At 45.2% G+C, this 27,599-nt stretch overlaps 1 protein-coding gene across 24 annotated transcripts in view; it reads right to left on the bottom strand.

The window, feature by feature from the left end:
* Positions 1–563: 563 nt before the first annotated feature.
* Ep400 (E1A binding protein p400) overlaps positions 564–27,599 on the bottom strand; it is a 106,971-nt gene continuing 79,935 nt past the window's right edge. For 18 of the 24 annotated variants that reach the window (XM_063271366.1, XM_063271383.1, XM_063271374.1 and 15 more), the window contains 24 exons: positions 24,762–24,873; positions 24,428–24,571; positions 21,174–21,332; positions 20,898–20,981; positions 20,352–20,486; positions 19,895–19,939; positions 19,661–19,814; positions 18,980–19,215; positions 18,652–18,831; positions 17,473–17,520; positions 15,960–16,096; positions 15,784–15,840; positions 12,925–13,003; positions 12,534–12,818; positions 11,092–11,137; positions 10,781–10,887; positions 9,411–9,618; positions 9,104–9,297; positions 7,433–7,654; positions 5,318–5,513; positions 4,818–4,942; positions 4,222–4,368; positions 3,068–3,145; positions 564–2,198 (listed from right to left, as the gene is read on the bottom strand). In XM_063271366.1, coding sequence (XP_063127436.1) covers positions 1,926–2,198; positions 3,068–3,145; positions 4,222–4,368; positions 4,818–4,942; positions 5,318–5,513; positions 7,433–7,654; positions 9,104–9,297; positions 9,411–9,618; positions 10,781–10,887; positions 11,092–11,137; positions 12,534–12,818; positions 12,925–13,003; positions 15,784–15,840; positions 15,960–16,096; positions 17,473–17,520; positions 18,652–18,831; positions 18,980–19,215; positions 19,661–19,814; positions 19,895–19,939; positions 20,352–20,486; positions 20,898–20,981; positions 21,174–21,332; positions 24,428–24,571; positions 24,762–24,873 — 3,451 coding nt within the window. In that variant the 3' untranslated portion in view covers positions 564–1,925. Of the gene's footprint in view, positions 2,199–3,067; positions 3,146–4,221; positions 4,369–4,817; positions 4,943–5,317; positions 5,514–7,432; positions 7,655–9,103; positions 9,298–9,410; positions 9,619–10,780; positions 10,888–11,091; positions 11,138–12,533; positions 12,819–12,924; positions 13,004–15,783; positions 15,841–15,959; positions 16,097–17,472; positions 17,521–18,651; positions 18,832–18,973; positions 19,216–19,660; positions 19,815–19,894; positions 19,940–20,351; positions 20,487–20,897; positions 20,982–21,173; positions 21,333–24,427; positions 24,572–24,761; positions 24,874–27,599 lie in introns of all 24 variants that reach the window. The other 6 variants (XM_063271373.1, XM_063271388.1, XM_063271389.1 and 3 more) reach the window with 3 other exon arrangements.

Below are 27,599 nucleotides of genomic sequence, written 5' to 3'. Positions count from 1 at the left end.
ATCTGCCAGAACACGATCAGAAGATTTTGGTATGCTTCTTTCTATGAAGTCATGACAAGTGGAACTCCACAACTCAATAATGTAAGGCAAACAAATCCTTTACGCATCCTTTCAGGGGTCAGCCTTAGCGAAACATCTTTTCACCTGTGTCTGCTTCAGGAAAATACTCCCATGTGTGTGCCCCAGCAAAATACCATCCGACAACTGATTTTGCCAAGTTTTCACCTGAGTCATTAAGGTTTGTTTAGGTCTGTAAGGATTGGGCATCTGGTGGTGGACATACCTGGGGCTCTGCCTGCATGAGACTGGGTGTGAGGGCTGATTTTGCTTGATAGCTCTAAGCAGAAATGAAGCATTGTTTTTCTGGTGTCATCTGATCATCTAAGGGTAGAAGGGGAACTATGCTCATATGGTCATTCCTACTCCCTGGTGCAGTCCTGTTGCCAGATAGCTCAAAACATTGGCCATGACGTTGGAGCAATACAAACTTTGGTGCCAACATTGCTCCTTTAAAAAACATCCTTAAGCCAAACAGTGGTCTGTGAAAGACAGAACAAGAAAGGTGTAGAAAGGTTATTTATTAGCCTTTGCTTAGTAGGACACCTTGTCCGTTTAAAATCCTATTCAAGTACAAATGCTTGTGTTTACAAAGTATTTACAATTTCAGTCCTGTTTCTTACATTTTTAAAAAAACACAACATCTATCTGGTTGAAAAATAAACAAAAGTAACTGCCAAAAATGAAGACGACTCTTGTTTCTCCCACCAAACACTTGGCTTGGGCACTCTGAAGGCGGCTGCCACAATGGTTGTGTGCTGTTCACCAAAGAGCCCATGGACCTACAGGAACTGCTGCTGCTGCGAGCCAGGAGCCAGGTACCAGGAACCTCCAAAGCGCTTTCCCCCAACACAGCATACAAGACAGAAGGATGGGGCTTTGCCTATGAGACCGCATACAGGACCTCTTCTGTTTTTTTCAACATCTACTACTTTCCCCCCCAAGTTTCACATTAAGAGCTCAAAAGTGAGTTCTGGGTGGCATCAGAATGGAATATATTACCAAATTCCTCCCCACACAGGACACAAACAGCGGGACGGACATGGCGGCACACAACACAACCACTTCTGTCTTCCAGGCTGCAGTACTGACATAACAGCACAGGCCTCAGGCGACCCATGCCATAAAACAGGCTTCAGCACTGATGTGGAACATGGACCTTCCACACTCTGGCAAGTAGAAGGCATGGTCAGCTTGTTATGTCCATGAATGCCACATGCGACCTTGCAGTTGTAAGAAGAGTAAACACCGAGGACTCAGCTTCATTCTAACTAACCTTTTCCCTTCAACTGCAATGGCCATAACAGTACAACAGTTCAGTCAGGACATCTGAAATCCATAAAGAGCTGCCAGGGGTGGGGTGGACCAAATGAGGCCTTCCTAGGCAAATGTTAGGCTCTCCAGACTAAGGAAAAAAGTAGGGGAAAGTAGTGTTGATTTCAACTCCACCAGGCTGCTTCACCTGCCGTATCTATGTGTCCACAGCTTGTCACAAGAACACTAAAGGATCCACGGAGGTGCCTAGTAAAATGTGTCACAAACTTACTCTACAGGGATGCTATCAGCCCCAGAGCTTCATTCAAATCAAAGCTAATGTTCACTGGGGCAAGATGGATGCCTGTAACATAAGCCATATTGAGAAGGGTATATGCACTTAGAGAGAGAGGACCAGAGTGGAGGCTCTAGGAAGAGACAGGGATCTCTGATGGTCTGCCATCTCTCCTGCTGAAGGACTACAATGCATGTGCAAACAATGGTAGGATATGTAGCCCTACCAAGTACTGAGCTGTGCACACTAAGAGAAACTCACTGTGTGCACTGTCACATACACACGGGGCAGCCTTAGCACAGACCAACCAATCTCCAGCCTACTGGCATGGCGGTTTGGTGGGTGTCTTCAACCTAACAGCAGGGACTCTCATTTGCAACTTCGGCTGCTGGTTTGGGCTGTCAGAGCTGGTTGGAAGCTGTGCTGGGCTTGGGCCACCAGGGGTCTGCAGTGATGCTGAGGCTGTGGTCACCACCTGCTGCTGGATGAGCTTCTGCTGCACTACCTGGGCTGTTGCAGTCACTGTTGGGATCATCTGTACCTGCTGCCCTGCTGCTGTTGCCTGTGTGAGCGTCACCGTCTGCGGAGAAGCCTAAGCCAAATCAGAAGGCACATGTCACCAGAGAACAGTCCTGGCAAACCTACCCCCCCATCCCCCCAGCAAAAGAACTACTGCATACACCCCATGGCCTCAGAAAAACAGCAAAGGATTTTGGTCAGTGTAACATTATTTGGTTTCTTCAAGTCAGGCAGAGTGACAATCTTCTCAACATTTAAAACAAATGCTGCATCACAAGTAAAAATAGGGCTCTGGGTCACAAAGAGGTGCTGTCACTTGCCACTTTGCCTCCACCTGGATCCTATGCTTCTGACACAAGCTTACACTTCCCAGAAGCTGTAATCCTACCTTGGGCATTTTTTCACATGAGAAACCTGAGAGCAGGTTCAGGCAAAAGCCAAGTTTTTTTTTTTTTTTTATAAGATTTATTTATTCTATATAAGTACACTAAAGCTGTCTTCAGACACACCAGAAGAGGGTATCAGATCTCACTTCAGATGATTGTGAGCCACCATGGGTTGCTGGGATTTGAACTCAGGACCTCTGGAAGAGCAGTCAGTGCTCTTAACCACTGAGCCATCTCTCCAGCCTAAAAGCCAAGTTCTTTTTTTTTTTTTTTTGTTCTTTTTTTCGGAGCTGGGGACCTAACCCAGGGCCTTGCGCTTCCTAGGCAAGCACTCTACCACTGAGCTAAATCCCCAACCCCAAAAGCCAAGTTCTTAAGCGCAGTGGTCCTGCTCTGGAAATTTCCTAGTCATTTTCCCTGAAAGCTCATCTTTTGGTGTGCATTATGAAAACCAGAAGCAATTTTCTAATCACTGGGATCCTGCTTCTGAAGGATGAAAATCACAACTTTCCAACGAATTAGGGGCACCCCACCCCCAGGTCTCTACATAGCCTACCTGCTGAGAAGCTGATGCAACTTGCTGTATACTGGCCACAGGTGTTTGTTGCTGCACAACTTGAGGGAGTTTTGCAACCTTTGACAAAACAAGGCAAGCATAAGATTCAAAATACATGTACAAATATCTGTTTTTTAAGCAAACATAATAGCAGGTAATATGGAGAAACAAACTCAAGTGTGCCCACCAGGATCCTAGGATGATGAAGAGCAACAAAATCATCTTCAAAACAACCATAACTCAAGAGGATTCTAGTCCTCTTAGTAAATTTCTCTTAGTAAATTTGAACTGCAACATTAACACCCTGAGTCCTTAGTGGCACTGTGTCTTAGCCAGCCAGCTAAGTAGACCAGGAGACCTCACCAGGACAGGCACTCAGACTTCCAACTTGTTTCATCCATCATAATCAAGAGCTCACTTCTATAAAACAAAACTTCCTACCCTGTGTTCACTTCCTGTAGACATTTGTTGCAGAAGTATCTTGTCAAAATTTACTTTTTAAAAGCTGAAGCTATAGCTCAGTAATGAAAACTCGTCTCATGAAGCCATAGGTTGAATTCTCAGAATCACAAAAGCTATAAAACTTCCCCATACAGACTGTGGTGGCCCTTACAACCCCCATCACTCTGGAAGCTGAGCAGGATGATAAGTTTGAGGTCAACATGGGCTTTATATACAGCATGTTCAAGGCCAGCCTAAGCAGTATGAAACCATCTTTACACTATCTGTTTTATATTCAGATTTCTGAATCCTAAAGTCCGTGAGTCTGAAATTCAAAATGTGTGCAAACAAAGCACTCATACAAATACTTTTTTAAAAAATGTTAACAGCTAAAGCCAGAAGATAGAAAGGTAAACACATGGGAAGTAGACATAAAATCCCACCTCTAAACAAGAAGCTATTTGCAATTGTAACATGCTGGGAAAGAGAAAAATCAGTTTTTTGTTTTGTTTTTTTTTTCAATGCAGTGTCATTATCAACCACACTCCAGGATACAGTTCATAACCAGGAATATTTGGCCAAATGGATTCTGTGTCTCTGTGTGTATACACAAATCTGACTGGGAAGTCTCAGTGTCTGTCCTAGAAAGACTCTGAAAACAACAAGTATTTACAGTGCCATCTGCATGGAGTTGTACACAGTGCCAGGCTTACCTGAATCTGAGTCTGCACCTGCTGAGTCCCAGCCAGTTTCTGGGCCTGGGAGATGGGTGTAGTCAGAAACTGGGTTTTAAGGGCTGGCTGGGCAGCATAAGCAACCTTCTGCTGCGGGCCCTGAGTAGTGATCTGTTGGGTGGTTAGCTGAGGAAAAGAGACAGCAGAGGCTCAGAGCTAGGTGAAGACTGGGTTCCCTACTCAGAGCACCAGCAACTACCAAGGGCCTGCACTTCCTAGACAATACGGTCAGAACCATTCCAAGATCCTGGCATTGCCCTACCTTTCTGACATTGGGTGATACCAATGGCAGTAAGTTACTACGTACAGAAAGCGTGTCAACTGCCTGAACCCACAGTCCCAGTGGAAAAATCCATACCTGGTGTCTAGCTTGAGCCCACCCACCCTACCATCATCAGTTACATAAGCATTCACCTCAAAACTGAAAGGAAACAAGAGATATTGACCACATTCGCACCTCCACCTTGAAGCCCATACCTTGTGAGGTCTGTAGCTCAACACAGCTCATTTACTCTGGACCCTCCTCCCCAGCACAAAGCTGCACTTAAGTAAAATATCACATACGGAACCCATACCTTCTGCTGGACAGCAGCCTGGCCCTGGGCAACTTGTGGCTGGATGGCCTTCTGCTGCTGGACAGCCTGCTGCTTGAGCTTCAGCAGTTGTTGGACATGTACGGGTTGGGCCACAACAGTCTGCCCTACAAGAACACCAAGTCAGTTAGGCAGGTCCTGGCAAGGGCTCCCTGCTTATTATACAGGTTCTGTTTAGAAAAGATTAAGTTCTAGAATTGACCTCTAAGGCAAACTAAGCAGACTCTAGATATACATTGTGTTTCAATTTCATAAATGATGAAACATGTGGAAAATGTCAGAATGTTAATGGTTAGAACCAAGGGCCAAAACTTGGGACTTGGAAACCTAAGAGAATTTACACTCAGCGCCCTAGGACATTATGTGTAAAGCCAGTGTTAGGACAGAGCAAGGCAGTGACCATCTCCACCAGAAAAACCTCCCTGTGTACCACATGGCCACCTGGGAAAGGCATGCAGCAAGAGGAGGCTGCAGGAAGGTACCTGCTGTTTTTTGTGGCTGTCCAATTGCCACGCTGATCCCTGCAACGTTCATAGGCAGGGTCGTGACCCCTGGCGAGGAGACCACAGCTGCTGGGACAGATACCACCGGAGGCTTTGCCAAGGCCACCTGTGCAGGCTGGGGCGTCTGAGTTTGCATCTGCCCTTGTGCCTGCAGCTGAGAAGTAGGGACTCGGGTCTAAACAGTGGAAATAACAGGAGAATCCAGAGAAATTCAGATATTGTGTGTCTTCTCTTTCCTAATTTTTATAAAACACTTTTTGACCAGAGGTCAAGAAAATTTACAAAGATGGACTAAGTGGAAAATCTAAAATCACGAGGCCAGCCCAGGGTCCTCTGCTGGCCAGTAACAGATACATGGGGACAGAATCTGTACAAGACCTTTGGGTTGTCAGCCCTGCTGCCATGTTCTGATGTCCCTAAGATCCACACACATCTCTCCCCAGTCATGTGCCACCTACATCTCCATCCTCTCCAAGGTTACTGCCATAACCACCCAGGGCTACCTGATCTACAACTTTTCCACACTGCTACCAAGTGCTTTTCTCCTTAAAGTACATTCTACAAAAGGACAGTGGAAATTAGTCAAATTTTGTATATATAGAGGTAATCCAAACAAACACACGAACAAAAAAGAAGCCTAAGAAAGTCAAAGCTGCCCACAGTAAAAGCCCACACACAGCAAAGTGGAAATGACCTTCGACTTCCTAGGCATCTCTTCCGTCTGTTCAATGTACCACATAGAACAATCACTTGTATTATGAAGCCTCTTCCCTTTACAACAATCACTTTAAAGTCTCTGATGAAAGGTTAACCTTCACTGTCAATCTGACTGGATTTAGAACTGTCCAGGAGACAACTCTCTGGGAAAGACTGTATGGAGGTTGCAGAGCAGAGAGGGGAATCAAGATGAGCCCCGAATATGGACTGGGAGCCCAGACTGAGCCTGATGAGCTGATGTCAGCATTTGTCTCCCCTTTCTCACATTGCCACAACTTCCCACCATGAGATCACATCGAGAAGGAAAGGAAAGGAACTAATTTAGTTGCTAACCCACCTTTTTAATGTCTCTAGGTTACAGCCCAACCATTTTTTGTGGGACGTTAAGAGCACGGTTGTATTAATGAGCATGTGAAGTTTGTGCATAATTACTACAATCCTCTCTGCAATAGCTAATTAAGCTTCTGCCTACTAGCTGTTACCACTCCCATGCTTTGCAGTTTTGTAAGCACAAAGTCTTATTTTTGAAATAAGTCATCCTAGGACTTCCTCTTTGGTGGAGGGGCCCCTCAGAAAGACTTACACACAGAGCAGAGCCCAGGTACCTGGGGCTGAGGCCCTATCTCAAGCTACAGTTGCCAAGTACAGGATCGGAGCAGGTAATTAGCCGGTGTGCCACAGTTCCTTCATTTGTAAAAGGTAGCTCAATAAAAAATCCCCAGAGACTGGTGCAGAGCTCCTAGGGCAGCAGCACTGGTGGAGCAAGCCCTCATGGAGCACCCATCATTGGCTGCTGTGACACACAAGATTTGAAGCACACTGAGTACAGTGTGTGCATCTCACCAACCACCAATCCTGCTCTCTCTCCCTGCTGCCTGCTGCCCAGTGGTCACTAGTGAACTGGCCATGGAACCCCGTGTGTCTCCAGCACACACACACACACACACACACACACACACACACACACACACACACACGTGGTCCTATCCTCTAGCTGTACTGCCATTGCCCTTTCCCTTCCCTAGGAAAGAGCAGGACAGCTGTGTGCTGTGCCTCCCCTTGCTGCTCACCTTCTGCTGTTCCCAACCACTTGGTCCCTATAGACCTGGTGACACTCGCTGGTTCTACAAGGAGCTCTAGCACAACCTGCCACAAATCTAATACCTCACCCTCAGCAGGTAAAGGTGTGTGCTGTGCAATCCTAGCACCAAAGTTTAGTCTCTACAATTTTTGTAAAGGTGGAAGAAAACTGACTCTACATAGTTTCCAACCTAGATACACATTCCCCCACCAACTTAAATAACAAAAACAAAAAAGCTTTGGGGAAATGCAGAGATGGTACACATATGGACAACACATATAGGAACTGGAACTTACAAGCCGGGCCACCTGGAGGTTGGCTACGGTGGTGCCTGTGAGCAAAGCCCCAGGCCGTGGGGCTGTGACTGTGGTGAGCTGAGGACTCTGCTGCTGCTGTGGGGGCTGTGCAGTCTGCACTTGCACTTGTGCTGGTTGCTGTGGGGGTCCTGGCTGGGCCTGTGGTGGTGGGGGCTGTGGTGGCAGCTGCATCTTCTGTTTCTGCATCTTGATGATGTGTTCCTGAAACCCAAATAAGACAAGTCTTCCACATGAGCTAACCGTAAGCCACCCTCCATCTCTACTGAGACATCAAGAACATTAGCTGATATGCAGAATATAAACCATCCACACTGCCAAGTGGGCACTGAATGAAAATCAATACTTCACTGAAAAAACTGGGAATAGCAACTCTGACAGATGACTAAGTTCAAATCAAGCTTTCCAGGTTTTTACTTCTCATAGCCAGTCTAAATAAATGGTTAATAACTTTGTAACTGAACTCCATCAATAGTAATAACTTGGCAATAAACCTTATGCAAACATCCAGATAACTAGATAAGGAGCCAGGCCTGGTGGCTCCAGATTGCAGTTCTGACACATTGGAAGTAGGGGAAAGTTTGACAGCAGCTACACGATGCTACCAGACTCAAGACACAAAGATAGTTAAGTTCAATACAAAACAAAACCAATCACCCTCCTACCCACAAATGTATGAACTGTCCCTAACAGATCTCTCTGGGTATATAAGAGATGACAATGGCTTTGAAACTGACTTAGGAGAATGTGCATGAGGAATAAAGGAACAAGAGGATGAACAGGGCTCCTGGCAGCTGCTCTGGGTGGGAAATGCTAACTGGAGCAGTCTCAGTGACAGCTTTAGCTGTCATACATACAATCTGCCTCTGCTGGCCTTAAGAGTCCAGAGAACAATTACTACGGTTTACAGGAAGAAAAAGGGTAGCTCCCAACTGAGGTGCCTGATCATCACCTCTCAAAAGGAACAAACACACTAAAGAGGTCACAATAGAACAAGGACAGAGTTAAAAAAAAAAAAAAAAAAAAAAAAAAAGAACATCTCTGGGTCCTTCTCAAACTTCAGAGGTGGCTGCACCTCAGCTCTAGTGTGTCAAGCCTCTGACCAGCAGCTCAAAAGATCAGACCCAGCAGTCAGTAGGAATCAGCAGAAAAGTTCTTATTCACACTGTATGTATTTTTCTGGTTTCTTTTGATGCTGAATATTAGTGATTCTGCTTTTGTGGCAAGGATATAGCATTACCTTCTACAGAAAACAAAAAAGATAGCAAGATAGCAGGATGGCAAAACTAGAACACCAGTGTTCAAACAGGCACAAAGAGAAGCATAGTGTGACCTATCTGCTCCTGAAGGAGCACTGAGGAGGCTCTTGTGCCGACCTCCAGGAGTGGAGGTTCACACTGTAGTCCTCTGGAAAAGGAGCTGTGGCAGTACAATGCACAGGATTCAAGATGCACCTCCAGCAGGAAACTAAGGTTTCCCAATGATTCTTAGAAGCATGATGCACGCTTACTGGACAGAAAGTTGTCTAAATACAAGAAATCAGGCTCTCTAAAGGCAATGCTGGATTTTTGCAAAGTAGGTTCTGAACTGCAGAGAGGCAGTTCAGTGAGAGTGCAGAGAGTGCCTGTGGTGGTACAGTAAAGGATGCATTACCGGTGCTAGCTTGCCCACAGCTTTCATCTGTGCAGGAGACTGGGCCTGGCCCTGGAGCTGTGGAACTTGCACCTGGGAAGTCTGCTGCTGCTGCTGCTGCTGTTGCTGCTGCTGCTGTTGCTGCTGCTGCTGCCTAAGAAGCTGGAAATGGGCAGCAGGGGTGATGGTTTTTCCGGGTAGCTGAACCCCTGTGGCTGTAAAGAGGCTGGCTTGTTAGACCTTCGCATCCTCAACTCTTCTGGAGAACAATTGCAAACAGAAGCTCTAATAGCGGATATTGGCTCAGGGAAACACCAAGCCCCTTTACCTTGAGACACCTGGGTTACTAAAGAGCGGGTTGGGGTCTGCACTGGAGTCAGGTTGGTAGTGACCACAGCTGAGGCTGTCACGGAAGTGACTGCTCGTACACCTTGAGTTGTTGTCATGGACACCAGGTCAGTGGTGGCAGTGGCTGGGGAGCCGACTGCTCGTTGCTGGGTGTGAACCACCTGAGCAGGAGCAGAACCTCCAGATGTCTAGAAAGGTAATACAGGAATGTTACCACAGCTGCCCACTGTAAGGCAAGATGTATCTTTCCTTCCAGAAGTCCACAGTTTCAATGGCTTGTTACCATGCAAAGTGAATTCAGCTGGGCATGGTGGTGCATGCCTTTAATCCCAGCACTCGGGAGGCAGAGGCGTAAAAAAAACAAAAAAGTGCAAATTGTCAAGATTCATTTTTAGTGTATAGCTCCCCAACTGTTCTGGTGTCATCTGGTGAGGACTGTCTTTTTCTTTCTAGCCTCTCTTGACATGCTCGGCAATCCCAGTGATTACACACAAACACGTGTATCTATATAGTTCTGTACCACCCATAACTCCATCCACTTTTGGGTCTACCTCTGTAGGATCTCAGAGAAATTACATCTTCTTAGAAAAGGTATTCTCGCGCAAGGCCCTGGGTTCGGTCCCCAGCTCCAGAAAAAAAAAAAAAAAAAAAGAAAAGGTATTCTCTAAACTGCAGAGGGACACAGCATGCTGATGTAAGAGCATTACATCTTTGAGATATCACTTCTTATTACAAGAGACGGGCTGCTTTTCAGGCTTGGTATCAGAGAATCAAGTGTACTGCAATGTGTTTTATTTTGACTGTGAGCTATGAAAAGAAAAGCAAGTAGCTGACACTAGGAAAACTTTCTGACCACATGGCCTGTGCTATGCTACAGAGGGCATGTTCTCTAAACCGAAGGGGATCATCTTCCCACAGTCAACCTATACCTTGATGCTTGTGATTGCTCTCTCTCCTGCCCAGTTGCCTTTATCCTGGGGATCAGGCTGCTTGCTCTCCTCACATGGCTCTGAGCAGCACTCCAGCACAGCACTCTACCAGGGCACCTACATCACCTCTGCTTCCCACTCAGAGTGAGGCACAGGTAAGGGCACCTGGGACAAGGGGACTGGCAGCTGTTTTGTCATATACCACACCTCTCCTCCCTGAAAATTGTCCTATGGGGACATTCATCCTTGCCTAATAATACAAAAGAGAACAGTTTCCTGATGATTCCCAAACTGACTAGCTACTTATTCATGAAATTCAAACTCGACCAGTTACTTTTCTCATCTATGGATTGTTCAAGAAGCAAATAGTCCTTTCAGAATACAAGCCATGGTATGCTCTCTGACCATGGGAACAACTCACAGTCAAAGCTCCAGGAGCCACAGGTGATGCCAGACGCTTGTTAATGGACTGGAAAGTAGCAGGGACACCGGCTATTGTGTTCACAATCACATTTCCACTTACAGTGCCTAAAGGGGACGACACAGGTGAGGTCAGAGGAGAAGGGCCGACCTCGGGGTTGGGGATTTAGCTCAGTGGTAGAGCGCTTGCCTAGCAAATGCAAGGCCCTGGGTTCGGTCCCCAGCTCCGAAAAAAAGAAAAAAGAAAAAAGAAAAAAAAAAAAAAAAAAAAAAGGCTGACCTCTTCTTTCCAAGCCCTCTGCACCTCCTCACCTGTTGGGATGCTTGTTCCAGTGACTGATGTTTTAATGGTTCCTGCCTATTGAAAACAGAAACTCAGGTTAACTTCAGGCCAGGCCTTCTGCTGCATAAACTCTGCAAAATCGATCATCAGCCAACACAAATCCCAAGCATATTCCCTTGGCTGCTTTCAGTCTGCTCACCACCAGGGCTGCCTCCAGCTTGCCTCCCCTTCCCACACTGCCCCTCACCACATGCATTTCTCCAGTGCTAAGTCACCTCCCTCATACTGGCCACATGTAAGCCTCTGTACTGGCTGCTTCCATCCTTCTCACCAATGCTTCCTGTCACTTAGGCCTCAACTTTCAAATGCCACCTCTTCATGATGTTCCTACCACCAATCACTGTCCAAATTCTTCCTGTGATCATTATTCTATCCCACATAGGAAGACAAACTTCAATGGGCAAGAGCTATTGCCCATCAACCTTAAAGTCCTCACATCATACAGTGTTTAGTAAATGTTATCATCATCTGAGTAAAGGAAGAATGTTGCCCAACCACATATAAAAACCCACCACAGCTCAATGCCAATGATTCAAGGTCTGAGGAACGTCTCCGTTGGTAAAGTGCTTGCTTTGTAAGTGTGAGAATTGGAGTTTAACTCCTCACCCACATACAGACCTCTGAGTAGTGGTGTGTGCTTACAATCCCTGTACTAGTGAGGTGTGGACAAGAGGACACTTGGGCCCACTGGCCAGCACACTTAGCCAAATCTGCAAGCCCAGGTGAAGGCCCACAACAAGAGTGGATGGAGCCTGAGAGCAGAACCCAAAACCTTTGGCCTCTGTATGTAACAGCATTCCTCTGTACTTGTATGCACCATACAAATACTTTCATGTCTGGCTGACGGACTTAAGTGTCATCCCATTTTGCACAGGGCCTATTCTCTTCAAATGTGACTACACATAGCTTCAATGACTGTGATGAACACCACAGAAAATGAGTGTAAGCACTTATGTCAACACCTGAGTTGGCCAAACTTTGACTTTCACTGGCCCATCTGTGTTCTTACAGCTTGAGAATGTGGGTGAGCTTGAGTGGCATCCCCAGGTGGTGGCTGAGCATGCAATGACCCAGAAGGCACTGCTCTGTCCACTTGCAGGAAATGAGGGAACAAATTCACCTGTCTTATTTTATAGAATGCAGCGACGTCTTTTTTGAGTTGTGGTCTTGTTTTACAGCTTGGGCCACACTCATACTCATGATCTTCCTTAAACTTGGATAAAAATATGTGTGACTACACCCAACTGTAGGACCAGGTCCTCCTTAGTCCTGATCCTTGTACCAAAAAGTGGCTTCATCCTCCCAAGCCATCAAGGATGGCTCAGTCAGCTGAAAATGCAGACGTCCCCCAAGATGCAGCCTGAGTCCTCACAGAGGGAGGTGCACAGACTGTGGGTTTAGAGGCTCTTACCAGCACAGCAGCACTGCCCACAGTTGTCATTGTGGCCTGCCCCTTTGACTGTGCCTGCACAGGCGGTGGCTGTGGCTGGGCCTGGACCTGAGGCTGGACAACAGGCTGCCCTGCTGGTGTCTGACTGCTTGCTGCCTGTGGCTGGGGCACTGGTGGTGGTGGCTGCTGTGGAGGTGGTGGGGGCTGCTGCTGCTGCTGCTGAGGCGGCTGCTGCTGCTGAGGCTGCTGCTGAGGGGGCGGCTGTGTCACCGGTGGCTGCTGTGCCTTCTGCTGATCAGCCAGAGCCTAAAAGATAAGCAAAGAAGCTGCTGAAGGAACTGGACACAGCCTAGGGTGGCAGTGTGTCATAGCAGCACGTTTCTGAGAGGACCCAGGTTTTAGGGCACCATACCTTTTTCTCTTTTGCAATTCGCTCTGCACGGAGAGATGCAACTTGAATGGGAGGCAGCGGCTTGTCATAGTTGATTCCACTTAAAAGTAAATGGCCAAAGTTAAAAAGCTCTTTTATCTACAGCTTCTATTACATATATCAGCCATGGTCAAAAATATTGCTTGAAAAATTCCAGAAACAATCCATTAGGTTTTGTTTTTTTAAAAAAGACTTCATTTTTTAAAAAAAGATTTATTTTATTTATATGAGTACGCTGTAGCTGTTTTCAGACACACCAGAAGAGGGCATCAGATCCATTATACATGGTTGTGAGTTGGGAACTAAACTCAGGATCTCTAGAAGAACAGTCAGTGCTCTTAACTGCTAAGCTATCTCTGTAGCCCCTAGACTTAATTTTGTAAACTGTGTATATATGTTTGAGTTTATGGAGGCCAGAAGATGACACTAATTTCCTGGAGCTGGAGTAATGGGTAGGTGTGAACCACATGACATGGGTGCTAAGAACTGAACTCTTGTCTGCTGAGCCAATCACCAGCCCTATAATTCATTAGGTTTTTTTGTTTTGTTTTGTTTTGGTTTTTTTTTTTGGAGCTGGGGACCGAACCCAGAGCCTTGCACTTGCTAGGCAAGCGCTCTACCACTGAGCTAAATCCCCAACCCAATTCATTAGTTTTAAACTATATATTGCCCTCAATAATGTGCTTTGTTCCATTCATTCCAGCTCAGGATGTGAGCTGTGTTTTGGTCCAGGATGTATACTGTATACACGACTCAATTATTATAGTAACTGTCATAGTATCAGCTACCAGGCTGACTGTATTTCAGGCTTGTGTTAAAAAACAGTTGGATAGGGGTGAAACACTCCTTTAATTCAGCACTTAGGAGGCAGAAGCAGAAAGATCTCTAAGTTCATAGACAACCTGTCTACAGAGTTCCAGAATGATCAGGGATACACAGAGAAATCCTGTCTCTAAAAATAAATAAAACAAAAAAGCCACCATCCAAACAAAAGACACAAACAAAATCCCAAAACCAAAACAACCCCCCTAAATAAACAAAACCCAACGTGACTTAATAAAACTGAGTGATGGGAGTGTATATATGCCAAAAAAGAAAGTCATGTAACACTTAAATGAAAAGTGAAAGGCTTTTACTTAAAAAACAAAACAATGTACATACAGTACATGGTGGCTCACGCCTGCCTGTACAGGATTCCCATCACTCAGGAGACCAAGACAAAAGGATTACCCCAAGTTCAAGGCCAGCCCATAGAAAAGTCTTGTCTCAAAAAGAAAACATATACCCCCCCACCCCCAGCATAGATGAGATTCAGTACTTTCTGCAGTTTCAGGAATCTACTATCCGGTAGTACTCCATGAACTCTGAGGATCTGCCCCAGACACACCTCCACAAATCCTCCATAGCCTACCAAAGAACCTAGAGCCTGTCCAAAACTATCCCAAAACACTGGACAAACAACACCCTACCTCCTATTCCCACTAAATAGATAACCCTCCTATCAGCACTCCAAGGCAGGTACTGTAAGGTTTTCACCCAGCTCAATTACACGATGGGCTGAGGTAACCTCATTAATGCTCACATCTAGCTACATGAGTGCCCTGCTCAGCCCATGAAAGTCTCATAGTCCCTGCAGCACTCTATTTTTGCCTACACTGCTCTGGTGACTCAAGTCTCTTTTGTCTTCAACTTACAATCCACCTTCCTAGGAAGTGACTAAATGCCCCCTAGCCTCTGGAACTACGCTTCCCAAACCCTAAGCATTCTCCTTTATGTCCTATACTGTACACCAAACACTGCTACCTGTGAAGACCCCCTTTTCCCTCTTTTTATGCTACCTACACCTCTGGAAGGCACACCAGCATCCTTCATTAAGCACTGTGTCCTCTGCAGCTCTTGACCTATTAATAGCTGAATTAATTCATTGTTTCACCCAACCAATAAGCAGTGCTGCAGAGGTGCACACAGCAAATGAGTGAAATAGGGCATCTCTAAAGGTAATCCGTACTGGAAAGAAATACAGCAGGGCTGGGCTTCAACTTTCCACATGGTGGTCCAGCGCTGGGAGACTGACACTGAGAGGTGAAGAGCCCAGGCCATACAGGGCACTGCTAAAGAAAGCCCAGTACTGCTACTGGGCTCTCAGCAAATGTGCCATGAGTTGACTCTGGCAATAACAACTCCCACAGTTATGTGACAAGCAGACACACAGGATTTAACAGGAAAGCAGGTGCTAGACAGGAAATGACCAGTGTGTACACATGTAGTGTTGAAGACAAAGAGGTGCCTATTTCACCTAAGCAGATCTCCTTTCTCATAGTTAACTCGAAGAACATATAAAAGCACTGCTCATATCTAGCCCACAGCTCAATTCCAAAGAGAGCTTCATCTTCCCATCTCATCTCCCACCTGCCGACTATTTTCTTTTTCCTTTACTGAATAACTAAGAACATTCATCTCTAACTTAATATTCTTTTATGGTACAATCAATAAAAGTTGTACTAGCAGGGCAGAGGAACCTTGTGAGAAATTTCCTTGCAATCACTCTCTTAGCCTTGGAACACATTAGCTATACTTGAGAACAAAGTCCCTGCACAAAGCAATTTATAAGGACTTCTTATAAATGACTCTCATTGTGTCTGTCTATCTGGCAGGGGCTACTGCAGACAAACTCTGATCAAAGGCAAAAGACCTCAAGTTTTCTCAAGCTCAGGGCCTATACCATCATGGCTAAAGCTTAGATCATGCTATTTTATACTATAGTTCAGTATTCTACTGAACTTAAAGTAACTACACAAACTCATTTCAAAGGCAAAAAATGTGTCAAATTCATAGAAGTACCTTTCTGCCAGCACAGAGGCATGTTTGGGGTTCTTCTGAAAGGGATTCATGCCAAGCCTGCAACAGAAACAGGAGGACAGTTATGGAACAAGAGCAACCAATCAGGAGCAAGTCTTAGTCAGCAGCCTTTAAGCTGACACAATCCCAGTAACACAGTGAGAGCCCAGGGAACATACAGAGGCTTGATTGGGGGGCTTCTCTTGCCAGCTGTCATTTTCATCAGCTCAAAGTGGCTTGTGTACAACTGGGTGTGAGTTGCGTTCTCATCCTGAGCATAAATCTGGCTTGTGCGGAGCGGACGGTTGTTCTTACTCTGAAATAAAATTGATAGGAGCTCATCAAGTTTAGACCATCAGCCTGACACACAACTACTCTGGAAACAGCATTTGCTGAATCAGAAGCCTGTTTCTAAGCCGCAAGGGCTGCACCCAAGCCCCATTCCCTGCCTTCCTTTCTGGGATAACCTAATACAACGGTAGCAACAGTGAGTGATCATCATTGCTGGTACCTGGCAATCTCCCCAATCTTTAGGAACCTTTGCTTAATTGAGCCTCCCCTCTCACTGAGGAGAGAAATGTTGCACAAAATATTCAGGGTTACACTCTGGAGTTAATGCATGGCAGGTTAACAGGATAGAGCTAGCTATAAGTCTTCAACTGTTGAGTCTAGTTCCAACGGACACTAAAGGGCAGTGGTAATCTAACATAGATACCTTCTACCCATAGTAAACAGTAGGGCAACAGGGATGTCTAAGGCTGCATTCCTTGAAGGCTGTGGCATCATTTGTACCTCATGATCTTTCCTGTTTATAATGCAGATAAACAAAAGGACATTCAACAGTTGTCCACTTGCTACCCAGACACCCAAACACTTCCCCTCAGATACAAGTCCAGAGATAAGTCTGTGCAAGGTCAGAGACGAGCTCCCAACCCCACCTGGCCCAGGACTCTCTCTCTGCCTCTCAGGATCTCTGAACCCTGACTAACTCCATTATTGAAGTCAGTTACACCTAGTATAATTGTGATATACTTAGGCAAAAAAACACATGTACACGTCTGTTGCTGGAGGAATGCCTTAAGTTCAAAGAGAATGCCAAGGAAAATCAAAACTAAAAATACCAAATGTGCACAGTTAATTGGTCAACTTTGTGAACACTGTTCCCTATATAAGCACTCTCCAATTTAAACAACAACATTAAACAAAGGGAAGCAGGGAGAGGGGAAAGTAAGAGCCACCACCAGAGCGAAGGCAAGACAAGGCCAAAGGCAGAAAGGACATGTGTTCAGCAACAAAGCCCTAATTGGTTCTAGCTATGAACAATAGCTCCAGGGCTACACACCTCTCTCTCTCTCTCTCTCTCTCTCTCTCTCTCTCTCTCTCTCACACACACACACACACACACACACACACACACGTATGTTAGGCTTACTGGCATCTAGCCACCATGCTATAAGCCTCGACAGGGTGCTGACAACAGAGAGGCTCTCAAATGTCCCTCAGTGAATCACTGTGTGGTTTCTTCAGGTGAAGAAGCAAAGCCTCTATTGTATAGGAATAAAAGGCACTTGAGAAAACCCTAAGTGCTGTGTTTCTGATCCTACAGTCCAGGCTCAGCCTGAATCTCACTGTGCTCCTCTGCACAGGCACTTACAGAAAGCTTTCCATCTCATTCAGAACACCTCCTCGTACCTTATAAATATTTTGTGCCTTTTTCTTTGGATTAGCTTCACAAATCAGCTATAAGAGAAGAAAATATTTTAGCTTTATTTTTTTTCAATATTAAGGTAATGGCTGCTATTATTATAAATGCTTCCAGAACATAAAAGAGTGAATGTAAGTTTTCAGGAAGTTTTACGGTAGAGGAATCAAAGAATGGTATTATGAGGAAGGCTTGCTTTTTTATTAAAAAAAGCAAACAATGTTTTGTTCTGAGACGAGTGTTTTAGAAATGACAAGAGATGGTTCAAAGAGTGGTCACAGAAGTGAAGTGAGTGTGGCATTCTTGTACCGAGGGCACATATGGCTCTTAACACCAAGGTTGTTTTCACAAATTGTACCAGAACAAGGACTAGATGCCTGTCTTGCCAACTCACTGTTGCTAAGCTAATGGACATACTGAGGTGGTCAGAAAGACAGTGTTCTCTACACACCTGCCTTGGCAACAGAGCTGCTGAACATTTGCAAACACTGGTGTGACATGTGCAGAAAAGCTAGGCTTAAGTGGCAAGAGAGAAAGAAAGAGGGAGGGAGCTGTGTAAAGAAAAGAGAGCCAAATGGAGAAACAGAAACAGACAAACTCAGAGCAAGAAGGAGGAAGCCAAGTAGAGGCCTGCATGTCCCTGAGCAGCAGCACCGACTCATTTCTGTCCAGGACGCAAACCATAGTAGGCTTCTTAAAATGAAAGACACAATGGTTTGGCCATATTATCAATCAACATATACTTGCAATGTTCAGGGTTATCCCAGAAAGAGACTGTGATTGTCAAACTGCTGACTGTGCTTGCAGCACCGAAACTATGAGCAGACTCTTCTTCAAATGAACTGGTTACCAAATAAGAAGAGTTCTTCCCTCACTTATCCGAAGTTTAGTAACAAAAAGTAGCTATGACGAAGGGCTAATGGCAGAGTTTTTCACACTGCAGCAACAGCACAGATGCTGGTACCTGGTTCATATGAACCCTGTCTCAAGGGCAAGGCAGCTGACGCTCCAAGAACGTCCACACGCTGTGTGCCAGTGGGCCTTACTAGTCAAGAAGGCTGATTTCATCACAGTCTACAGGGACAGCTACACTGCCCAGCAATGCACAGCCAGACCCAGTCAATGCAGAGGCCAGATCTTCCCAGGAAGACCAAGGAGTCCAAGCTCACCTTCCCCTCCTCTCTGGGAATGATGACATTCTCATAACGATTCCGGCACTGCTTGGAAGAGCGGTAGATTCGACTACAAGAGTTGACAACATCACTGACAAGGTCCCAATTAGGAGTGTGGGCAGGTGACACAATCGTGAGGTTCAAGGGCAGCTCAAGCAACTGCTTTACAGCCTGGAGGTTGAGATTTCAGAGCACACAGGTGAATACACTTCAAATGCACTGGTGATGTCTTTTCCTGTGTCAAAGACATTCCACACAGCACTATGAACTGCCAATGTGGGGAACAACCAACCAACCCAAAGATAACACAGCCATTCACCTGGAGCAAGGCCCAGTCCTCGCCAATGAGCCAGTCCGGACTGTCCTGGGCAGGTTCCCCTGAGGACTTAACATAGGTGGGCAGAGGCTTGGCAAAGGGTGTCTGTTGTTTCAGCAGCAAATTCTTCTTCTGCTCTTTGCCTTCACGCCGGATTTTCAACATGCCAGGTGTTGCCCGATCAAACAAGGATCGTGGTGGGACAACCGCCTCACCATGCCGCTGCTTCTTTTTCCGGCCTGCAGCTAAACAGGAGCAGAATTCAGCAATATTGGTGAGAGAGATTTCCTCACCAATGAGATGACGAAAAGGGAAGAAGGCACACAGAGGCATGTAGACAACTGCTAAAGGCAAAACCGGTTTCCCCGAGTTTACTAATTATCTGTTTTGGGTTTTCAAAACAGTCTTACTACTAGGCTGGCCATGAACTCTTATGACCCTTCTGCCTCAGCATCCCAAGGCCTGTGAATGCAGATGCAGGTCATGGCACCCACTCTCCCAGTGGTTTTCAAGTACTAACAATTGTAACCATCAAAGCCTCTTCCCCTAAAACAGGAGAACCCAGGAATATGGCACAAGAGACATGCGTGGGTTCCTCCTCCTGTTCCAGCGGAAGAAGGAAGAGCCACAGTGATTTAGCCTCTCATCATCATGGCAATTCCAGGGGGCAGAAATCAGTGAGGTGCACACCTGAGGGGTCAGTTTTGTGCCGCTTGCGCTCCTTCCTCACGTAAACAGGAGGCAGCTTAGCTTCTGGGATAGGTGTGGTTTCATACATGAGACACATAACTGAGTCAATGTAGATATCATTGTCATCCTGAGGAGGGGTGGGCGGTGTCCAGAGCTGTAGAGAGAAAGCAGGTTCCATAAGCTATGGGGAAGGTTGGCCTTTAATCAGGCATTCAGGGAGAGGGGTTCACATACCGGCATGACTTCTGTTTGTCCATCAGCATCTTCATAGACATATTCCTATGGAACAAAAACAAGTTTAAGACATAACAAAGGCTTCGATTCATGCTATATACCACAAATCAATATTCAATAATGACTATGGATTTAAAATTATGTTTTATTTAAATCCCAGAAGTCCCATCCCATCCATTAAGTCAGTTTATCAGTTAAAACCTCAAAGTGTCAATTATTGTCAACAGTGGTAGCACACATCTTTGATCCTAGCGCTTGGGAGGCAGAGGCCAGCAGATTTCTGTGAGTTTGAGGCCAGCCTGGTCTACAGAGCCAGTTTCAGGACAGCCACGGCTACACAGAGAAACCCTATCTTGAAAAACCAAAAAAGTGTCAATTATCAGGAAAATGTTTTCAGAACAGCAGACTGGTGAGGAAAGGAGCTGAATGCACTCCTCAGAAGTGGAGGCTAGTTTACCATGCTATAGGCATCCTCCCGAGTGTAGGTGAGAAGCTCTGCTTCCTCCTGCTCCAGCTGCAGCTGGGCCTCCCTTTCCTGCAGGGCTCTAGCATTGCGGGTTTCCCAGTCCTTCATTGTTGCCATCACCAAATCCTGCCAGCGAAAGGAATAGGGGAAAGACCTCTGAGACCAGAGCATACAGGTTGTTTCTCGTCTCTTCCTAGTGGTCAATTCACCCAGTCACTGTGCACACACATGGTGAAGTTCTATCTCCCCAAAGGGATGTCTTACTTCTACATGTACTCTGCCCCTCAACATATAACCCTGGATCCCAGGCCTCTTCCAAACCCAAGCTGCTCCCAAACAAGTGCAATGACATCAAGGCAAAGAGCAGGCAACCTGGCTGCCTGCACAGAGTTTGCAAGATGGCAGCCTCAGTGAGACCTGCACTGCTAGGATTTGGATGTCTCTTAATTTCATGAAGTCATAGTCACTTCAAATCAAATTCTGCACTGAGAACTTTTGCTTTTACTATGTCACACTAACAAAACTTGATTCTCTTACCTCACTGCTTCTCTCTTTTTCTTGTTCAGTGGTCGTATGGAACAATTCCAAGTAATTCAATGCATATTTTTCAATTGGTGTAAGCTATTTCAAAAATATATTTTTTGAATTGGGTTAGTAGCAACTTAATAAAGATCAATAAAATTCCTTATAAAATCTTTCACCAACATGTAATTTTAAAAGTAACTGTTCTTAGTCAAAACAAACAAAACCTATTTCATAAAAGGGTTCAAATGTTAAAAATCTTAACTGTAAAGAAAAAACAAATCCTCAAACCTGTTCCATAAAGTCAGCCAGCTCCTCTAGCTGTGATGGTTCCTCATCGTATCTAGAGCCGTCTGAGTCTGAGGACACAGCTACAGTGCTGGATCCAGGCACAGCTTCCTCTGTGGACCTCTGCGCATCCTCCTCCAGACACTCGATGCTCTTGAGGGCCTACAAAGAGTCTGCACTGAGACTTGAAGGCAGACTTGTCAAATGAAGGAGTCTGTACTCTAACAAGCAGCAAGCTTCCAAAGGAAGCTTCTTTTAGGCGTTTCACACACAGGCTGGATGATAGGCACTCCAACGATAGGACTTGTGGATGGATCTAAAACTTCTAGACCTTATAGAAATACTATCAAGCGAGACAGGGAAGTCCTGTGGAAGAACAAAGCACTGGCAATGGGTTAAGTATGGTAAAATGCCTAAATAAATAGGTTCTAAGAAAAAGAAGGTGCTCTTTTCACACCTAGTATATACTGCACTAACCACAGCTGTGACATAGGAAGAACAAAACCATTCACATTCAAATACAAAAAGCCAGTCTGGCCAGAAGTGCACAGAAAACTGTAGCAGAGGTGCCCAGAACATACAGGGATAGCTAACTTCATTAGAATATAAGGCATGTACATTAAAAAAAATGCCACTATTCACCCCCTAAGCACCCAGGAGTACACATCTAATAATGGCTGGGGCTGTAAAAAGAGGTGCTCACATGTGAGACAATATAACCATAGTAAACAACAACAGCAGCAGCAGCAACAAAAACCCATGCAACAAGTGTTCAAAGTATCTGGCAAAACCAACAGCTTAAAACATAACCACACTATATAAGGCCTATAAAATTATTTCTAGAAGACAACAGAGAAGGGCACCACGGTGATATGGAGAATCTTTAAAGTTGGATACAGAAAGGCCCGATGATGATGACAGGTCTAGGAATCTGTTCAGCAAGACAGAGAACAATAGCATGGGTACCCTGAGCCCATAAATACAAAGAACCCAAAGGGACAGAAAGAAAAAGAGAAAGCAGAAAATAGCCCTCATCAGAGGACAGTCAGATGGTTCGGCAGGTAAAGAAAGGTTCCTGTTGCCAAGACACATGGAGAAAGCTGTTCTCTGACCCACTTACACAACACACATGCATGCATGCACGCATGTTTGAAAATACCGAACTGGAGAAATGGTGCACTTGGTCTTTTGGAGAACCTGAAATCAGTTCCCAGCACCTTGGGTAGTTCACAACAGCCTCTAACTGCAGCTCCAGGAAAACTCCCTTTTCTGGTATCTGTAGTCACTCAAACTCGTGTGCATCCACATGTACACACAATTACAAAATAAAATACATCCTTTAAAAAAAAGTCTCCAAGGGCTGGAGAGATGGCTCAGCGGTCAAGAGCATTGATTGCTCTTGCAGAGGTCCTGAGTTAAATTCCCAGCTACTACATGGTAGCTCACAGCCATTGTTAATGGGATCTGATGCCCTCATCTGGTGTGCTTGACTGAAGAAAACAACAGTGTCCTCACATAAAATAAATAAAATCTCCAAACTCCAAAAACTTGAGCAGGCAATTAAAAACAATTATCCAGGAGCTAGGGTAAGGCTTAAAAGTAGAGGCTTGGGGTTGGGGATTTAGCTCAGTGGTAGAGCGCTTGCCTAGGTTGCCTAGGAAGCGCAAGGCCCTGGGTTCGGTCCCCAGCTCCGAAAAAAAGGGAAAAAAAAAGTAGAGGCTTACATGAAGCCTAGGGTTTTATTGCTAGCTTTGGGGCAAAGGGGGGGAGGGGGGAGTCAGTCACATGGTCATGAAACTCATGAAAAAGGTATTTTGGATTCCCTATTCAATAGCAAGATGCAAAACAAATCTACCATGTGAGACCACAGCTTAAGAGAGAGACCGTCCAGCTGAAGCCCTGGGCAGTCCACAGCAGCTACAGCACTCAGATGCCACTGAGGCATATCGCTTAGCTCTATCTACTAGTTGTATATGCAGGATATGCTGGCAGAGACTCTGCTTCAAGGCTCTCATTCAGTAGGGATACACGTACATGCTCAGACAAGACACCACAAAAGCACACTCCAAAACAGTCATGCACACACAGGTCTGATGAGCAGTGTGGCAAGTTCATAAATACTATTATGCAGAATGGGGGCAGATACTCTACTGCCACATGAAACAAAGAGCAGACCCCAAGCACAGACCTCTATTCATATACAGCTCATAATGGACAACTGTAAAAAGATGCCACAAGAGTAGTCACTTCTGGAAGGGAGAAGCTCAAGAAAGGAGGGACTTTCTGAATAGTTGGTTTTTGAATTAGAAAGTAGCTGGCCATCACCACTGTTGTTAAAGCTTTGATAGCATGGAGCACAAGACAGTAGCACACCAGGGCACTGCTGCTCTCCACCATTCATGGCTTTTGCTGAAGAGCAAGAAGCAAGTCAATTGTCACCCCAGACAAACAGCAGAATCAGAGGTGGGGCAGCTTCCACGGGGAGGACATTCAAAGAGGGTGTGGAGAGCAGGGTCTGAAGAGGAAGGAACCCCTTTCCTTCATGAGAGGTTGCAGTAGTGAAGATATTCAGCAATCAATGGGCAAGTGAGGCCCCTTGGGGTAAAATGGGCCTTGATCATGTCAGAAGCAGAGGAAAGAGGATATATAAGTAATCCTGATAGGTATCTATCTGCTATGTGCATATAAAGATGGCCACTGCACAGGACCCATGTGTGTAATGCCAAACCTTCCAGTGCCTGCACTGCTACAGTAATATCCCTTACATGCACCCAGAATATTATACCCCAACAAGGAACCAACATGAGAAGTACCAAGCAGAGACATTCTAGGGCCTCATCTAAATCTTGAAAGTCAGCTGTGTATTTAACAGGCACAGTGCTTGGGGGCCAGATGGGATGCATGGTTCTTTGAGTCAATACTAGAAATCAAATATGGCTCAGGAAGTCCTAATGGGAAGAGGACAATGACTAGCATCTCCTCCTCCATTCCCTTGATACTTTACAGTTGGGGAAGGGAGGGCAGAAGGGCAGGAGGGCAGGGAGGCAGGGAGGCAGGGAGGCAGGGAGGCAGGGAGGCAGGGAGGCAGGAAGGCTTCAGGATCAACAGAGGGGAGAATAAATACAGAGTAAGAACTGAGCGCTCAGAAGCCAGATGAGTGAAAGCACACAACCACACTGGGAAAGCACACACATTCACAACTCAAACAGAACATTCATTGTCTAGCAAGCCTTATGGCAGACCAGATTTTCTCTCACCTCTATGAAAGGTCTTGCAATCTTGGGTGCGATGGTTTCGCTGACAGATGGTTCCTGAGAAAGCACCACAAATTCCTCAGCTTTCACTGGAAAGCCAGCATCATCCATAGGTGAGTAGACTTCAAACAGCTCCTGGATAGTTCGCTAAACACAAACAATAAGCACAGTAACTTCCAGGAACAGTGGCAATCCTGTGTCTGACCTGAGCCTTGGGAGTACAAAAACCCACCCGAGAGTCAGCCGTCATTAGTGAATTCACATAAAAAAGTAGGAAGCTGGGAAGTGAGACAGTCTCCCTATGTAATCATACCCACGCCTAACATATGAAAGCTACCTGAGTTAAGAATGCCATCGAGTAGTCATTTCCCTGAGCAGCTACTTCCCGGATCAAATCTTTAGTTCCATTTTTTAACAACTTCTCTTCAATAGAATTGCCACTGACAAGCCTATAAAAAAATAAAAAAATAATATACATATACAGATGAAACAACAGTTATGTCACCTACAAACACAAGCCAATACCAGACAGAAGTGTCCAAAGGGTAGCCAGAAAAGCAGCACCTGCCTAAGCCACTCTGTCACTCCCTCTCCAATCTTGGCTCTCCTGTGCTCTGGAGTCTGTGGTGCATCCCTTTGCCTGCCACTGTTTCTCCCACCTTTCTCAACCGGCCTTAGATTCATCCCTACTGTCTGTCCTTCTAGACCAGAACAGACAGAGTTGATAGCTTCTCTGACTTGCCTCATGAGAGACTTGTAAGAGGTGTGCCGTTCTTACCTGTCCCCTGCAAGATGCTAGTCTCCCAGAAGGTCTCAAGAGTACTACCTCAAGCTGGGCTTGTCATCCAATCTATTGTTTTCCTACAACATCCGCTGTTTTGTTTTAAAAATATACTTTAAAAAAGCTTTATGTATATGGATGTTTTGCCTATATGTACGTGTGTGTACCATTTGCAGGCCTGATGCCCATGAGGGCCAGTGGTAGTTGGCTCTTCATTTCCTGGACTGGAGTTATACACAGTTGGTGAGCTGCTATATGGGTGCTAGGAATTGAACTTGGGTCCTCTGTAAGAGCAGCCATCACTCCATCCCTGATTACTTGCTTTAAGGATGTTAAATGCTATAAGTCAAGAAAGCTTAAATTAAACTATTTTAACAAAAATATTCACAGGGATGAAAAAGAAAATGAGAATTTTCCAGGAGAAAAAAATTATAAATAGGGAACATATTAAAAAATGAGCCATCAAGGTGCAGTGCTCTCTCTTCTCATGTTAACACAGGTCCAATACACACAGTTCCCTTACATGTAAGCTTTAGGAGTAGGAAAAAGAGCCAGATTCTAACCTGTGAGATAACAGGTTGCATTTTTGTCTACCTCTGGGTTATAAGTACACCAACACTCTGCAGCACAGAACAAGATGGCACCACCTTACATTCATGTAATAACAGCACACGCATGCAGTGGGTTGGGTTTTGTTAAAACAGGATATCACAATGTAGCCCAGACTAGCTTCAAGCTCATCATCTTCCTGTCTAAGCCTCCGGAATGCAGGGATTTTAACATGTGCCACCATGTCGAGTATGGGTAACATTTTTTTTCCTAAAAACTAATATTTAGACTGAGATCAATAGACAGATAAGCACATAGGCATGCAAGTGCCACAACTCACATGGAGAAGTCTGAGAACAACTTTTCTCACAAACTGTTATCACTATTGTGATATATAGTTATAGTGATAGGACAGACAGATGAATGGAGAGTTACAGTGATAACTCTCCTTCTACCATATAGGTCCTGGAGATTAAACTCAGGTAAATTAAAAGAAAATATTATAATTAGCTGAGATATCAAATGAGCCCTGTGGGTGAATTTTTAACATACATCTTGTTGTACATTATAGTCCTCCCGGCAAAATAGCAGCCACCTTCATCAGATCAGTTGTGTCGGCTCACAAAAGACCTATTGATGGATGTTCTTTCAGAAAGATGGGCTAGGGAAGTCATGGACCCTTATCTTTGTGTGCAATTCTACACTCGTGTGTGGAGGGGCTAGGGTAAGAAGGAAGGTGAGAAGAGGAGACTCCATCTACGTAGCTATGCATAAGTCACCATCCATTCTAGGGTGTAGCTAATGCTTTGAGGTTACCCACATCCCTGTAAGAAACCACTCGTACCCAATAAACTCTCTGCGATGTTTACAATTTTAGGCTTTGGTGCCATCAAACTTTGGCTTATCTTTGGAGCCTTCCTTATAATGGTGCCATGAGCAGGAATTCTTGCAATACATACTTTCATCATTGCTTGCCTTTCCAACCCCTTCTCCTAGGCAGCCAATGCAAAGGCTATTAGGAAATGCTATCACCCTGGGTGTACCCTGCAGGCCTTTGATGTTAGTAGCATAAGGCACAATCAGTCCTGTCTGTGTCATGCATATGCTAACCCACACTCGTTCCCTTTGCTAAGCAACATGAACAAGCTCCCTATGAGCATGCTTTCCTTTTGTCTGCTAAATAGGTAGGTGTATGGCTGATCCCAATGGGTGCTCCCCATTCTTGCTGCACTAAACAACAATACTTTGAGGCAGATGCTTCAGCATGGCTATGGCTGGTAAAGGACACAGCACTTTAATTTCAACAAGTCTTCTCATGCTGCTTTCAGAAGAACTGAGGCAATTCCTGAGCCCTACAGACATGGCAGCTTCCATCACTAAACTCAGTTTCTCCTTGATATGCTGTCTGAGCCTCAAATAGATATTTCATGTTCAACCTGAGTATCATTCTGCCCTAGGTGAGCTGGACCTTCATGCTATGACACTTGAAATTAACTATTCAAATTCCTAGGCCCTCTGTATTCCCACTTTTAAATAAGGGTACCTACCTTATTTCTCAGCTTATGAGACTGATCTGCCCTTTGCACGGAGAACTGCAAGGTACTCCCCTAATCTATCATTTACCTAGTTATTTGTTTATTATATTCTTCAACACTCAACCTGAAGCCTACTCATCTGTAGCCTGTCTAGACTATGTTTTGCTCGTCAGAGATAGCATACTCGAACATCAGACTAGTACTATATTAGCATAATAAATAATACTCAGAAACCTAGGAGAGGACCATGGGGCCCTTTTATCTTTCCAATTAGCTGTGAAAGGCAACCAGTTATAATTTATATGTTTAA

This window comes from Rattus norvegicus, chromosome 12 (assembly GCF_036323735.1).
Source record: "Rattus norvegicus strain BN/NHsdMcwi chromosome 12, GRCr8, whole genome shotgun sequence".
Taxonomy (NCBI): Eukaryota; Metazoa; Chordata; class Mammalia; order Rodentia; family Muridae; genus Rattus; species Rattus norvegicus.
Note: the sequence above shows the minus strand (reverse complement) of the source record. Positions and strands in the feature narration are given on the sequence as shown.